The sequence below is a fragment of the Pseudonaja textilis genome, chromosome 2, assembly GCF_049901715.1.
Source record: "Pseudonaja textilis isolate UNSWEBS1 chromosome 2, rPseTex1.2, whole genome shotgun sequence".
In the NCBI taxonomy this organism is placed as follows: domain Eukaryota; kingdom Metazoa; phylum Chordata; class Lepidosauria; order Squamata; family Elapidae; genus Pseudonaja; species Pseudonaja textilis.
In genome coordinates, this window is record NC_141991.1 from 161,490,063 (window position 1) to 161,505,350 (window position 15,288).

Genomic DNA, 15,288 nt, shown 5'->3' on the forward strand with positions numbered 1-15,288 from the left:
CAATTGGGAGAAATATAGACTATCCGTTATGATGTTAATTGGTTGTCAAGGAAATGTCTTCAAGGCTAAGTTAAAAGCAGCTACTATAGTGTTAGCAGGCAATGAGAAAGGTCTATCACCTACAGCTGCAAGAGAGAGGCAATTAAGAGCGGATGAGTCATAAAGAAAGGGGCAGCGACCACCCTTCCATGATCAAAGAGGAGTTTGGGATGAGTAAGATGGGCGTGTGAGGTAAGAGCGGACGGGGAAGCGTAACTGTCAGAGGGAGAGAAAAAACAGATCCAGGATCCTCATAGATAATAGCAGTTGAAAGCAGAACAGGAAAGCTGTTTGTGTGGAGGGGGTGCAGCCTTGGGGTGGGGCTAGCTGCAGGCCCCAAAATTAGTTTTCCGGACGGTTCGGGTTGAGACAAAGGGGAAGGATTGGGCGACATTGACTGGCCCAGTGATAGCCGTTGCGGCACCTAGGGCAGATTGTTTTTGGTCTCGCAGTGGGACTTCGTCCCTTTGGTGCCCGCCGCCCCTGGTGAGCGACACTGGGAGCGAAAATGACCAGGTTTTCCACAGTTGTAGCAATTACCAGAGCGAGGGCAGTCATTGCAAAAGAAGAGGTTAAAGCTGAAGCAAGAGCAGATGCACGGTGAGCTTCAGTCCCTACGTTTTGACAGGCTGTGATATAGTCAGCATAGTCTGATGGGGAATGGATTGAAGAGGTTTCAGAACTTGCTGACAGTCTGCGTTAGCATTAGAAACAGCCAGTTTGGCAAGAAGTTCAGCTTGAGCTTGGGGTTGTCTATTTGCGGTTGAGAGCCTCTGACAACCGGTCAATGAAAGAAGTGTATGGCTCAGAAGGTCCTTGAAGAATTTTGTTGAAAGACAAAGAAGGTTGAGAAGGATCAGGGACCCTGCGAAAGGCATTTAAAGCAGCATTTCTCATGATGGGATATCCCTGTGCTCCCATCTGAATCTCATCCTGTGGAGTACGGATGGCTCCCTGACAAAGAAGGTGGTCTAGGGTAACCGCCTGAGGAAGACCAGCTGCTGCAGCACATTGAACAGCTAAGCGATAGTCATTGTGCCAAGCGGCAAGTTGGGAAGATGTTAAAAGCAGAGAAGCCATCATTTGCCATTCAGAGAAAAGAATATTATGATTATTAGAAATGTTTTCTAACAAGGCTCTAACATAGGGTGACTTAAGGCCATATTTGGCAGAGGCGGATTTGAGTTCTTTCATGAGATCCCACTCCATAGGAACATATTGAGGAGCAGGATTTGTATTTCCACCACCTGCCGGGGCTTGGAGGACCATAGGAAAACAAGAGAGGTCCTCCGGGTCTATTTTTCCTTGAATCAGTGCCTCCTGAAAGGTATTACGAACAGGCAAGGAGGCAGGAAGATCATTGGAGTGGATAGGGTTAACATCAGAAACAGGAGGGGGGTTGTAGGGAGGAGGGCAAGATGGGGAGGAAGGGAGTGGGGGGGAGGAAGGGAGAGTGGGATACACAGCAGGAGGTGGAAAAGTTTTTTCCAATGGAGGCGTGGGATTTTTAGGAGATGGAGGAGGCTGATCCAAAGTTTGATCAAGAATTGGATCAGGAATTAAGTCAGAGGGAGGATAAAGAATATTAATAGCATTCATAAGAGCTCTCCAGGCGTAAAGGATTTCGGGGGGGGCTCGCGGAGGCTCGTGGATGTATTTTCCTATTTTTTCCCAAATAGATTGTTTTAGAGTGCCACCTTCTGGATAAGCGGGGCAATTTTTTTGAAGAAACACAAGAAATTTAGTGATGGCCTTTTTAGATATAGGATATATTGTCGTGCCGTTAATTTTCTGCGACTGGTTCGCCTTCCTGACTAAAAAGTGAAGCTCGTCCACATGCTTGGACAGAGTCTTGGAAATTGGGGTGCCCATACTTATGATGCGCTTGCCGATCTCCGGTGCGTAAGATGAGAGTCAGGGCAGCACACTTCTTCCTGAAAGTTGTGCTGTGAAGAATCACGTTGTGAAGGATGCAGCCAGATGCAGTTTTGCCATGGGAGGATGTCTTCTTTGCAGAAGATTCCTGGGGAGGGACCCGTAACACGAACGGCGTCCCTGGTTAAGGGAGGATGTCTTCTTTGCAGAAGATTCCTGGGGAGGGACCCGTAACACGAACGGCGTCCCTGATTAAGGGAGGATGTCTTCTTTGCAGAAGATTCCTGGGGAGGGACCCGTAACACCAAACGGCATCCCTGGGCTGCAGCTGGCTCGTCCGGCTGGATCACGTCGGGGTCACCAGTTGTGGCTTTTCACTGCCTGCCTCCTGGCGACGACAGGGTCTGAACTCAGAGCCCTGGGCCTTCTCATGGTAAATAAATAAACACACGGACACAGTGTTTACTCGGGATGAAAAGGCGTTTTAATAATGGTGGGTACTCCTTTTATAGGCTACTTGCACACGTCATAGCTTTCTACATAATTATGCTAATGCAAAACTATGCCATAGCTGGTGTCTTATCGCCCCTACTTCTTAGCCCCGCACAGTTACTTTATCTCCCATATAACTTTCGTTTCTCCCATATAACTTTCGTTTCTCCAGCCAGTATTTTTCCACACAGTCAGCACTTTATCACATGGCAACATTAGATTGTCCATCCATCACTTACAAGGTTAACAGTACATTGCAACGGTTGACCATTGCAACATTTAGCGTAACAGTACATTGCAACAATTAAATAGAATTAATATACATAAAATATAGATTTCACATGAATATAATCACTGTTTTATAATTACCATTTCAAAATATGTATTATGCTACCTTATCAACAATTCCTTCTGGATGCTAAATGTCATTGCCTTCATTGAGAAACCATTTTCCAATCTGGCCTAAATTAAGCCTATAGCTCCATGCATATATTTTCAGAACAATGGCTGTGTAATAAATTTAAAACACACAAAGTAAACAAAATGACTGTGTGTGTGTGTGTGTATATTCTTAAGTTTTCGTAGGTACTTACATGTATGGTATTCAACTTTGTTCGGGTATTTTCCCACGTCATTATAGTTGTGCTTTTAAAGTTGTAGCAACATTTCGGCAGAATCTCATCTGCCATCATCAGGCTTCTGTACTGTGTTCGATGCCACCAGGAAAACAGACGAACACAATACAGAAGCCTGATGATGGCAGATGAGATTCTGCTGAAATGTTGCTACAACTTTACATACATACATACATGAAGATAATAAGAAAGACAGCTTATTAAAACATTTAATAATTTTTAAAATATAGCATTTGTGCTCCTGAACAAGACACTTTATTCAAATATTTTGCATAAACCCACCTAAGGATAGTTTCTCCTAATTTAGTGCAATAACTTTGAGTAAACATGCACTATTCTACTGATTTTGGTTGAAAAAAACATGTCCATGTGATTTTCTCTTCTCCCAAAATGTAAATGGATTTTAAAGAGTGTTTCATTTGGGGAATACAGCCCATTTTAATTTTTTTAGTATGAAATGTTACCTGATGACAATCCAGCATGCTTCTTGCCACAGATCTGGAGTGATTTCATCATCATCCTCATCATATTGCATATCTATGAAAAAAAAAGGGAGGGGTAAGGAACTTCAATAGCATCATTCTAATCCTTTGCAGAGAAAGTATTATTTTTAATGCTAATAGTTTATTATTTTTTGATGTTTACTTCTAGAATCTCTGGATAATAAAAGTAGTAACAGCTTTTCAATATCTTGAGCAGAAGTACAGAAACAGAATCTGACATCTCCTTATAAATTATTTGCCTTATATTTTACCACTGAGTTATGAATTTGTTTTTGTATTACATAATTTAATTTCTAATTTAAAAATTCTTTTTTGCAGGAATAAAAAAATGCCTTCTACAGTTATCTGCAAATAGATTTCAAGTAACAATGGGTCATGTTCAAACCATTGCCTCTGCATTTGTTTGCAAAAGCAATGTCTAATACAGATTAAAAGTCAAAGAAAGACTAAATAATTGAAAATACATGTTAGATTTTGTGTCTGGTTTGATTTGTACTGACTGAAAAAAAGTAATGCATATGTTAACTGATAAATCCCATGCTAACAGCCTTCAATACTTGCACCAAATATCTTTTTTCTAGGTGCACTTATATTTTGTAAACTGTATGTATTACATATTGGCAAGAGAATTCAAAATTTTTTAAAAATGAAACCCTACAACCCAGCAGAAACAACTGCACAGAAAATGTCACACTGTCATTTAACTGCAGCATGCCTGAACTTTAAAAAATTAGATATCTTTTGTATTACTATACGTTAAAACAAAGACACTTCATATATTGGGGTTTGCAGTTGACTTGTTTTCCTGAAATACAATTAAAATATTCAGTTTAACCCGAGGTTGAACGATGGCTCTTATTCAAACGTCCTCACTTATATTACATTACAATTCTACCAATGGGATCCATTGCACATCTGTTGGACCAATTCTACATTGTCCTCCTCCAACCTTAAAGGACGGAGAAGAAATATCGGCCTGATCTGATTAGATTTTGTCGTAATAGTTGCAATAATATAAGCGAAACCCTTCGGATTCCCCACCATCTTTAACAATGTGGAATGATTAAAAAGCAGCCAGGCTGCTAATTAGCAGGTAACTTCGGATGCCACTAGGAAAACCAACAGACAGAACAGTTTTAGGAGTCAGAAATGATATGGAACAAAGCTCCCCACAAGAGGTGAAGGCTCCCTTCTCCAAGCAAACTCACCTTCGTCCGCATCATACATCTTGGCAAAGGTACCTCTCGGTTGGTCACGAATACACGCAAGATACTAATCGCCACCGAGACCGCTCACTTCTGAAACAAGAGCCACACGATTATTATCGCGCTTGCGCACAGCTCGCGTTTCTCGGCTACTTCCTCTCGCTTCAAAACCTCATTTCCTTTCCCATTAGGGCCGTGCAAAGGCTTTTGCGCATGCGCGAAAGTTCTTCCCGTGAATTGTCATCTGACGACGGGCTGCATAGGCTCCCGAACATCCTCCCCCCACCCCTCTCTTTACTAACAATATGCACTGTTGTGTGCAGAGATAGCAAGAATCGCGGTAGACAGATTTTCTGGGTTATGGTTTGGTGAGGACCGAGATTGTTGAGGGCAACATGCTGATTGTAAACTGCTTAGAAAGCACTAGTATGAAAGCGCTACGTATGAAGCGGTATATAAGACTAAGTGCTCTTGCTATTTAGGATTTCTCTGTGTCAAGCGAAGGTTAAAAAGCAAAGTATCTCATATGCAAATGAATGCCGCCCTGGTTTGACGGGTGACAGTTCAGATATATTTTCAAAAAGACCGCAACTATTTCAGGAGTTTATTTTTCTCCTTGTCTTCCATAGCAGTACTTAACAGTAATTCACTGCATTTATAGAATTCTAAAAAGATAATATGGTCATTAATTAAATTTTTTGAAAAAAAATTAAAGTGGAGCCAAAAATACCTAGTGGGTCAGTCTTTTATTGTTTCACAGTCTGTTACTGATAATTTGAATATAGATGGAATTGTATATTTCTTCAAGAAGAGCAACCATTTTAATGCTCTTTAAGACATCCAATGTGCTCATTTGCTTAAGAGAAGCAATTCTTGTTGAATGTATGTAGTTAATATGTTATTCCTAAATAAGTGAACAAATTTAGTTTGAATATTCAGAATACATTTGTTTTCAAACAATGTTTAGATCTGAATCTGCTGGTCATAGATTTCTGATTCGGTTGTGAGTCATTAGCTGCAAAAAAGGATTTTCTATGTACTCCAGTATTGGTTGATTATGTGCCATTAAGTCATTTTCAATCCTACAAACCATATAGATAGATTTTCCCTAGGACATCTGCTCTTAACCTGTTCTTTCAAGTCTCCCAACAATACACTCATTGCCACTGTAACTGAATCTAACTGCTTCACCTATGGTCATTTTCTTCTTGTCTTCCACCTTTCCCAGCATCACAGCCTTTTTCTATAGAGTTCGGTTTTTGTACAATGTGTCTGAAGTAGGATAATTTGTGCCTGGTTATTTATGCTTTGAGTGACAACTCTGGATTGATTTCTTTGATTCTCTTTGTTTTCATAGTCTGCAGAGATTCTCAGTCATGGTTGTCCCAAAGGTGGTTTTTGGGGGGGGGAGGTAATTGGACTTTGTTTTTTCTTTGAAGACATTTGGCTTCTCATCCAAGAAGCTTCTTCAGCTCTGACAGGATTTGTTTTCATAGCTGGCCATGATATTGTCAGGAGTTTTCTCCCAGCACCAAACTTCATGGGCTCTATACTCTTCCTATACCGCTTCTCTAAAATCCCACTTTCGCTTCCTCTGAGAGCCCCACATGGCACTGCTGAAATTACTCAAAACTTTCAAGACAAATCCTGATCTCTTGTGAATTCTGCTCATTTCTAACCCTTAAAACTGAATCCTGAACTCTGAATTTTTAGAGATCAATTTGGGTTTGAGTTGGACTCCAAGCCGCCCTCCCAGGGCGCTTCAGGCCTGAAGTCCTGAACTTCACCAGGAAGGGGAGGAGCCCCAGCCGTCCGCCTTCGCCTGCGCTCCTCCCGCGGAGGTCGAAAGTTGAAAGGGCCGCAGCATTGATGTGACTCCGGTTGTCCTGGTCCGTTCGCTCGTGAGCTGCGATGAACGTCTTCCGGAGGTGTTTTGCCGGGGGCCTTCCTCGCTTTTGGCAACCGCCCCCGCTTTCCGCGCCTGCTTGTGGTAAAAGAATCGGCGCGCTGCTTTGCCGCACCTCGCTGGGCGGCCCCCCTCACTTCCCACTCGGGAAGGAACCGCGTGGACGCTGGGGAAAGACGGCGGTAGCGGTGTCGCCCGAGTTGATGGAGCAGGAGGAGTTCGTCTTCCCCGAATATGTCCCTGAGGAGCTGCCCTTCGATGAGGAGAAGCGGTTGGTGAAGGCAGCGGCGGTGCAGGAACTGGAGCAGCAGCGGGCTAAGAGCGACAAGCAGCCGCAGCAGCGCCGAGAAGGACGCCACAAGGCGGCCCGGAGTCACCAAGCGGCGGGGGGAGCGGACCCTTCGGTGCGGTCCAGCGGAGTGAACTGCTCGGGATGCGGCGCGGAGCTACACTGTCGGGATCCGGCCGTGGTGGGGTATGTGCCCAGCGAGAAATATCTGAGCCTGGTGGGGCCTGAAGGGCTCCTGCGAAGGAAAGAAGATGAAGGAGAACCGAAGGAGGAAGCGGAGGGGAAGAAGGGCTGGAAGGACCCCGTCAGGAAGGCTCTGGAGGGAACTGTGTGCCAGCGCTGCTGGCTTCTGATGCACCACCACCAAGCCCTCAAGGTGGAAATGCCCCGGGAGGCATACTACAAGGTGGTCAGCACCGCCTTAAAACGGCCTCTTCGTCATGGACGCTCACACCTTGTGCTCTGCATGGTAAATATGCTGGATCTGCCTGATTCAATTTTGCCTGACCTGCCCAAGTTGGTGGGGACGGATACCCACCTATTTGTCCTAGGCAACAAGGTGGATCTTCTGCCTGCTGACTCACCAAAGTACCTGAAGCACCTCCAGGAACTGCTGTTGAAGAATTGTGCAGATGCTGGCCTTGTGGATTTGAGCCAGCCTTCAGGAACCCCAAACCAGCGTATAATTGATATACACCTCATCAGTGCCAAGACAGGCTATGGAATAGAAACTCTGATCTCCAAGTTGCAGCGGTCTTGGAAACTAAATGGGGATGTCTACCTTGTGGGAGCAGCCAACAGTGGCAAGTCTACTCTCTTTAATACTCTCTTGCATTCTGATTATTGCAAATCCAAAGCTTCTGAGGTGATCCACAGAGCAACCATCTCACCTTTCCCTGGTAAGAGGGAATTAAGGCATGCTTTGACAACTTATCCTTAAGACCATTCAGGAAAACGCACATGAAACTTCTGAGCACTTTGTTTAAAAAGTATTACTTAAAGGCTGTTCCATCGGCTCTTATTTATTTATTTGATTTTTGTCCTGCCTTTATTTTTATAAGGTGAAAACATACATAATACTCTTTCCCACCCCCCCACAACAACATTCATGTGAGGTAGCTTGGGCTGAGAGTAAGTAACTAGCCAAAAGTGAAGCAGCCAGCTTTCATGCCTAAGGCAGGACTATAATTCACAGTCTCCTGGTTTCTAGGCCAGCACTTTAACTATTTTATCAAAATAGTTGTTTTTGTATAGAAATCCTTTTGCTGACATGAAATTGGATTTTTCACATATACCCAATATATATCAGAAAACGTGTTAAGCTCTTTTAAGCACTCTTACTCTTCACTCTTCACAGTATTCTTGGAATGATCTGTAAGATTTTCAGAATTCTTTGCATTGTTCCCAATTTAAAAAAATTGCTGGCTCAGAATCACAAACTAGCCAACTATACTTTAGCTACTGTATTCTACAAACCCAGCCCAGTTTATAGGTGTATCATGTAAACCTGAGGTGGCCTAACAAGAAAAATCTGCTTAATTAAACACAGTAGAGTATGCTGTGCTAGTGCAACTTTTGTGAATTTGTTCCAAACTATCAAATCTTAAATTATATGAGTTAATCTCTTTAGATTATATGAATTAATGTCATCTTAAGTTTATATGAGTTAATCTCTTCTATGCTAGCTCTTAAATGCCATGTGGTTATGTCTAAAGTCTGGTTTAAATATATGCCTATTCTATGTGCATTAGCATTGTGTGTCAGCAACAGATGTTAAAAAAACTATAGATCAGAAAAGTGGGTGGTAACATACCCAGTTTGTATTTACAGTTCATAAGAATTTTAAGTAACATAGCTATGTCATTTTTGAAGATGATTATAGAGCTGCTTTGTTTTATTTTATTTTTAAAAAATGTAATGTATTGATATAAAGTTGGGGTAATTTAGCATCAGCCAGATTTAAAATGTTTGGTATTGAAATACTATACTATATGGTGTTACAATTCACACATACACATACACACACATACACAAATACACACACACACACACACACACACATATATATATAATATTTCAGATGGCATAACAGAATACAGCATTAGTGCATAAAAATTCAGAAAATATATAAAATATATATCAAAATGTGAATTATTTTAAAAACACACAGTGCAAGTGATAAAAGAGTTATGAATAGAATTAAATTATGCACAAATATTGACTGAAGTGACAAATCCTGTGACTGGATATCTAAACCATTTAGCTATTGGACAGCAGTATCCTTGAGGTGATATATTTCATGCAGGTATTCAGGGAACTTTCTGAGGGAGCATTCTGTTACAATATGATATAAAGTTTGCAGGACGTTTCCACAGTCACAGTTAGGATTATCAACCAGCCCCCATTTATATTTCCAATATTGACACCTGCCATGGTTGGTTCAAATTTGGTTGAGGCTGTCCAGATTTTCCTTGGAGATTAAAGCTGAAGGGGCGCTGTACTGTATCAGATACTAAATTAAACAGATCAGGGTTACAAATTGCCCAGTCCTGGTGCCATGCTATCTCAATGTCAAAGTGTTTTTTGATTAATTGCTGTCCAAGTTTCCATGGTGGTTCCAAGATTTGAATCTGAATATTTGATCATGACAATCCATGTGTATAGGTAATAACCAATTTGCCTCACATTTTTGCCATTCCCTTTTTAAAACTAATTGTCTTTGAAGGTGTGACTAGCCTCCTCGTGGTGCACCCTGGGCAATGTCACGGCTAAATAGTCTACACATTCCGGCTGCTGGACCTCACAAAAATTTCCCAGCAAGAAGCAGCAGCATGATTACTGAAAATGATTATTTAATACTGTATAAAGCAGACAATAGAGTTATAGAAAGACTAAATAATTCTTGCTAGACAAGTAATGTTGTCTGAAACCTAATGTTAATATTTATAGAACAAGTGTGTTGAGAACACTTTGATAACAGTTGTAAGTTTGACAGTGAATTAACCAGTAAAATATGTTACTGTTGAATTCATTTTCTGGCTGTGAAGAATTCAGTATTTCTTTAAGAAAGAATGTAACTTTTAAACCTAACTATGGTAAGTGCCATAATTTTGACATAATATTTTTTAAATAAAAGTTATCCTGAGACCTGTGTTAATCAGGATCCCTAAACGTTGTAATAATGTAATGGAAGCCCTATCATTTTTTTTAAATCTAACAATTGCTTTTTTTCTCAAAACTGTTTCTGCCTTTCAAATAAAATAACAATACAGTGAGGTGAATCTGTCTCAGCTGTTCATGGTTTTGCCTCATTAAGTGGCACCACCTAGCCTGCTGTATTGATCTCAAAAAGATTACAATAATCCTCGACTTGCAACCATTCATTTAGTGATCATTCAAAGTTACAATTGAAAAAAGTGACTTATGATCACTTTTCACTTTTTGCATAAGTGTTGCAGCATCCCCACAGTCACGTGATCAAAATTCGGGTGCTTGGCAATTGGCATATGCCAGGGTCATGTGATTTCCATTTGCAATCTTCCCAGCCGGCTTCCGACGAGCAAAGTTAATGAGGCAAGCCAGATTCGCTTAACAACCATACAATTCACTTAACAACTGCAGTGATTTGCTTAACCACGGTGGCCAAAAGGTCATAAAATGAGGCATACCTCACTTAACAACACTTGCTTAGCAAGAGGGGTCAATTGTAGTTTTAAGTGAGCACTTGTAGCAGGCTTGGCATTACTTGAATGTGGAGCCAACAGGAAATAATGAGATTTATAGGCTAGAATGGAAGAAGAAGAGAAAAAAACAGAAGGAAGCACTAGAAAATTTGTTCTGTTCTTGTAAAGATGATTTAAGGACAAATGTGTTTGTAATATTTCCACTTGGAGGTGACTCTAGCCACAGACCCTGGAATCATCAAATGGGGCAGGAAATTATTATGCAGCCCTAGACCAAAAAAAGTTTATCAACTGTTGCTTTAAATTGTGGATAGAATGATCATGTATGATTTGCAATACATTTGACTGGTGTAAGATAAGCCAATATATATTGATATTTCAGATTTGCTTAAAGTTAGCCATGGTTGAGGCAGGATTTAAAGTGGGAATTTATTGACTCGATATTTATCCTTTTAACCTTAATTGCTATCCATTATCTCATTTTTTTAATAGGGCCCTCCTATAGCTACAGTTTCTTTCACAAATTCATTTTCTGACATATCGCAAAAGCTATATGCCTCCCTGTTATGTCCCACCTTCAAAAATAAACAGATAAGGCTGAAAGCAGCAGTCCTCGCAAACAAAGGCAGCAACCAGGAGTCTCCACCGATCACAGCTGTGGCCAGCCTCCACAAAACAATCCAAAATAATAGTTCCAACAAATCCAATTCAAACAAAAATACTTCAGACCCAAATCCTCCAAGTCAAAGTCTTCAGCTCTCCTTGCAGACAATTTGTTCCCGACAGAATGCAGAGTCATTCCTCTTTCTTTTATTGAGCAGCAACTAATTAGGCTAATTACTGATCTGCCCTCCTCCTGTGCTCCCGTTGGTTTCTTCTCGTAAGGAGACGCCTGTTTCTGACATCCACCCAGCGATTATCTAAATTATTACTTTCACCTGAAGACTCCATAAGTTCCTCATTAACAACCGTTCCCGGCTGATAACCTGATTGAGAAGCCGAAGAGGTTGAAGGTTCAGGCCGGTCCTGCAAATCAAATGTGACCTCCCTTGTAATATTCGCCTCCTCCTCATCATTGCAATCACTAATACTTGCTGATTCATACAAGTCCTCCTCGCTGGAGCTTTCATTCAAAAACCTGTAGCTGGTGCCGGAATCACAACACTATCCTCACCGCAGGGCCCTTCCCCGAGTCTGACGATCTGGATGCGGTTTCGAAGGAAGCGTGCATGAAAGTCTCGAAGCAGATCCGGAGCATGAATTGTAGACGCATCCGTCCAGGAACAAACCTCCGAATCATCTACTCTCCTCCCGACCAAGTACTGGAATCGACCCTTGAGCCAACGGGAATCAAGGACGCTGACCACCGTATCGTCAACAGCAGCCTTCTCAGGGAGCGATGATGACGGAATCGTTTCAGCAGAGTCACGTAGCGACAATCAGGAGAATCGGGAATCAAGAGAGATCGATGAAAGACGGGTGAATACGCATAGAACGCGGCAAAGTGAGGCGGTATGCCACAGGGTTAATAACTGCCTCAATTGGGAACGGACCAATAAACCGATGATCAAGTTTCCTAATAGGGCGATCGACCTTCAGATGTTTTGTAGATAGCCACACTTTATCGCCCACAGCTAACAGAGGCGTTGCCCGACGGGACCGATCTGCAAACCGCTTATAATCTTCTTTTGCCTTGTTCAATTGTTGCATCAGTAGACGGCGAACTGCGTGTAGTTCTTCCAAAAACTCTCGGGTCTCAGGAACCGGGGAATCCAACATAGTTAATGGGAAGAAGCGCGGATGATAACCCATATTTGCAAAAAAGGGCGTGACACGAGTGGAGGTGTGCTGCGAGTTGTTAAACGCGAATTCTGCTAATGGGAGATATTTCGCCCAATCGTTTTGTCGCACATTGACAAAACATTTCAAATATTGAGTAAGAATCCCAATCACCTTCTCTGTCCCGCCATCAGTTTCTGGATGATGCGCTGACGCTAAACATACTTTCACTTGCAAAGCCGCCATTAACTGTTTCCAAAATTGTGCCGTAAACTGGACCCCACGATCAGAAACCACTCTATCCGGCAGTCCATGTAAACGAAAGATATGCTGCAAGAATAACTGAGCCGTAGTGCGGGACGATGGCAATTTCCGACAAGGAATGAAATGGGCCATTTTAGTTAGCATATCCACTACCACAAGCACTGTTGTGAACCCCGACGAAGATGGTAAATGTGTCAGAAAGTCCATGGAGATCGCTCCCCATGGCCTACTTGGAGTCGGCAAGGGTTGCAAAAGTCCAGGGGGTGCACCTGACGCCGCTTTCGCTTGCCTACATTGAACGCAAGAAGCGACGTAAGAGGACACATCATGACGAACTCGAGGCCACCAGAAAGTCCGGGTGATTAAATGCAAGGTTTTGTGAAAGCCAAAATGACCAGCAGCAGGGTTATCATGACATTGTGTCATGATAAGGGCCCTCAATGGTCTGGTAGGTACATATATTAAACCCCGATGTCGAAGCAGATCGTCTTCAAAAGACCATGGAGAATTAGAGCCAACATCCCCCCGTCTCTGCTGCGTCCACGCATCCAAATGTTGCGCCTCTCGTAGTTGGGCCCGCAAATCTACCGGTTCCTGTAGACGGCTAGAGATTCCGGTGGTAACACCGTCCGTAAAGGAAGAGGATCTTCGGCACAAGTATACTCTGGTTTCCGAGATAACGCATCCGCCCTCCGGTTCTGTCCACTTGGAGCGTAAGTAACAGAGAAATTGAATCTGGCAAAAATAACGACCAACGAATCTGCCGTTGATTCAATTTCCTAGCCGTGGTCAAATGCTCCAGATTTCGATGATCCGTCGAACCTCCACCTTGTGCCGAGCCCCTCCAAATGATGTCTCCAGGTCTCAAAAGCAGCCTTAATAGCTAACAACTCCTTTTCCCAGATGGTATAGTTGCGCTCCGAAGCTGTAAGCTTCCTAGAATAGTATGCGCAAGGAAACAGAAGTGCGCCATCCTCCGAAGCTTGCAACAGCACTGCTCCGATAGCGACATTAGAAGCATCTGTCTCGACTACAAATGGACGATCCGGATCAGGATGTTTCAATATCGGCTCGATTACGAATGCTTTTTCAAAGTGTCAAAAGCCTGTTGTTGTGGAGGCCCCCACACAAATGGAACCTTCTTATGGAGAAGCTGAGTTATGGGGTCCATTATTTTCGCAAAACCTGGAATAAAAGTCCGATAATAGTTGGCGAATCCCAAAAGTCGTTGTACATCTTTGACCCGACGAGGAGCTTCCCAACTACACAACGCCTCAACCTTTTTGGGGTCCATAGCAATTCCCACGGGAGAAATGATGTGTCCCAGGAATTCTATTGACGACTGAAAAAAGCAACACTTTTCCAATTTAGCATAAAGTTTATGCTCTCGAAGACGCTGAAGCACTTGACGAACCTGCTGAAGATGTTGCTCTCTGGATCTTGAATAAATCAAAATGTCGTCCAAATATATGACAACAAACTTATCCAGCATGTCTCGAAAAATATCGTTCATCAAATGTTGAAATACAGCAGGGGCGTTGGTCAAACCAAATGGCATGACGGTGTACTCGAAATGACCATAACGAGTGCCAAAAGCCGTCTTCCACTCGTCTCCCTGACGCATCCGAACCAGATTGTAAGCTCCACGTAAGTCAAGTTTCGTGAAAATAGTAGCTTCCCGTAACCGCTCCATCAATTCGGAAATGAGCGGTAAAGGATAGCTATTTCTCACGGTGATAGAGTTCAAGCGTCTATAGTCACAACAGAGACGAAGTTCCCCCGACTTCTTCTTGACAAAGAGAACAGGTGCCGAAAGAGGGGACGCACGAAGGTGAATAAATCCCCGAGCTAGATTTTTATCTAAAAACTCTCGAAGTGCAACTAATTCGGGCTCGGACAATGAATACAACCTCCCTTTGGCAATGGAGCACCCGGTATCAAATCCACGGGACAATCGTAAACACGATGTGGTGGTAATTGGTCTGCCTCCTGTTCACTGAAAACATCGGAGAAATCCGACAGCTCTGAAGGAATTGAGACAGCAGAAGCGACAACATGTTGGTCTGTGGAGACATGCCTCAGGTGATCCACACATTGCAGGCTTGGAAAAGAAACAGCATTCTGCGCCCAAGCCACCAACGGATCGTGTAAACGCAACCAGGATACTCCGAGCACCAAAGGAAGATGGAGGTTCGAGGTGACATAAAACTTATCGCTTCCTCATGATCCCCAATACGCATGCGCAATGGTTGGGTGGCAAAGCGAATAGGTCCCGACTTGAGTTCACGCCCATCTACGGTTTCCACCTGCATGAGGGGAGTCACAGACACTAAAGGAACTTTGAAATGTTTCACAAAAGCATAGTCCATAAAGCTTGTCGTAGCCCCAGAATCCACCAGTGCCACAGCAGGAATTCCCTCCTTCCGGGATTGCAAGAATATACGAGTGTCCAAAAGTAAATGTCGAGGAGGGTCAGAATCTGCTTCGGCAATTTGGGATGAAAGTGGACGTTGTGCCCGACCTAAGGTTTCCCAGGTAGGGCCTACCCGCTTCCCGATGGGCCAGCACTGGTTTCTGGTACAGGTCCCGAGTCCCCTTCCGAGTGCAGGAATTAACAA

General features: G+C 43.0%; 1 protein-coding gene across 1 annotated transcript; it reads left to right on the top strand.

The window, feature by feature from the left end:
* Positions 1–4,997: 4,997 nt before the first annotated feature.
* Positions 4,998–8,902, top strand: NOA1 (nitric oxide associated 1). The gene has a single exon (XM_087926263.1). The coding sequence runs from the start codon at positions 6,661–6,663 to the stop codon at positions 7,882–7,884; it is 1,224 nt and encodes a 407-aa protein (XP_087782389.1). The 5' UTR covers positions 4,998–6,660; the 3' UTR covers positions 7,885–8,902.
* The last annotated feature ends 6,386 nt before the right edge of the window (positions 8,903–15,288 follow it).

What these genes read in the sequence shown, in the direction of transcription:
- NOA1 (XM_087926263.1), top strand. Translation starts at nt 6,661, where the DNA reads ATGAACGTCTTCCGGAGGTGTTTTGCCGGGGGCCTTCCTCGCTTTTGG.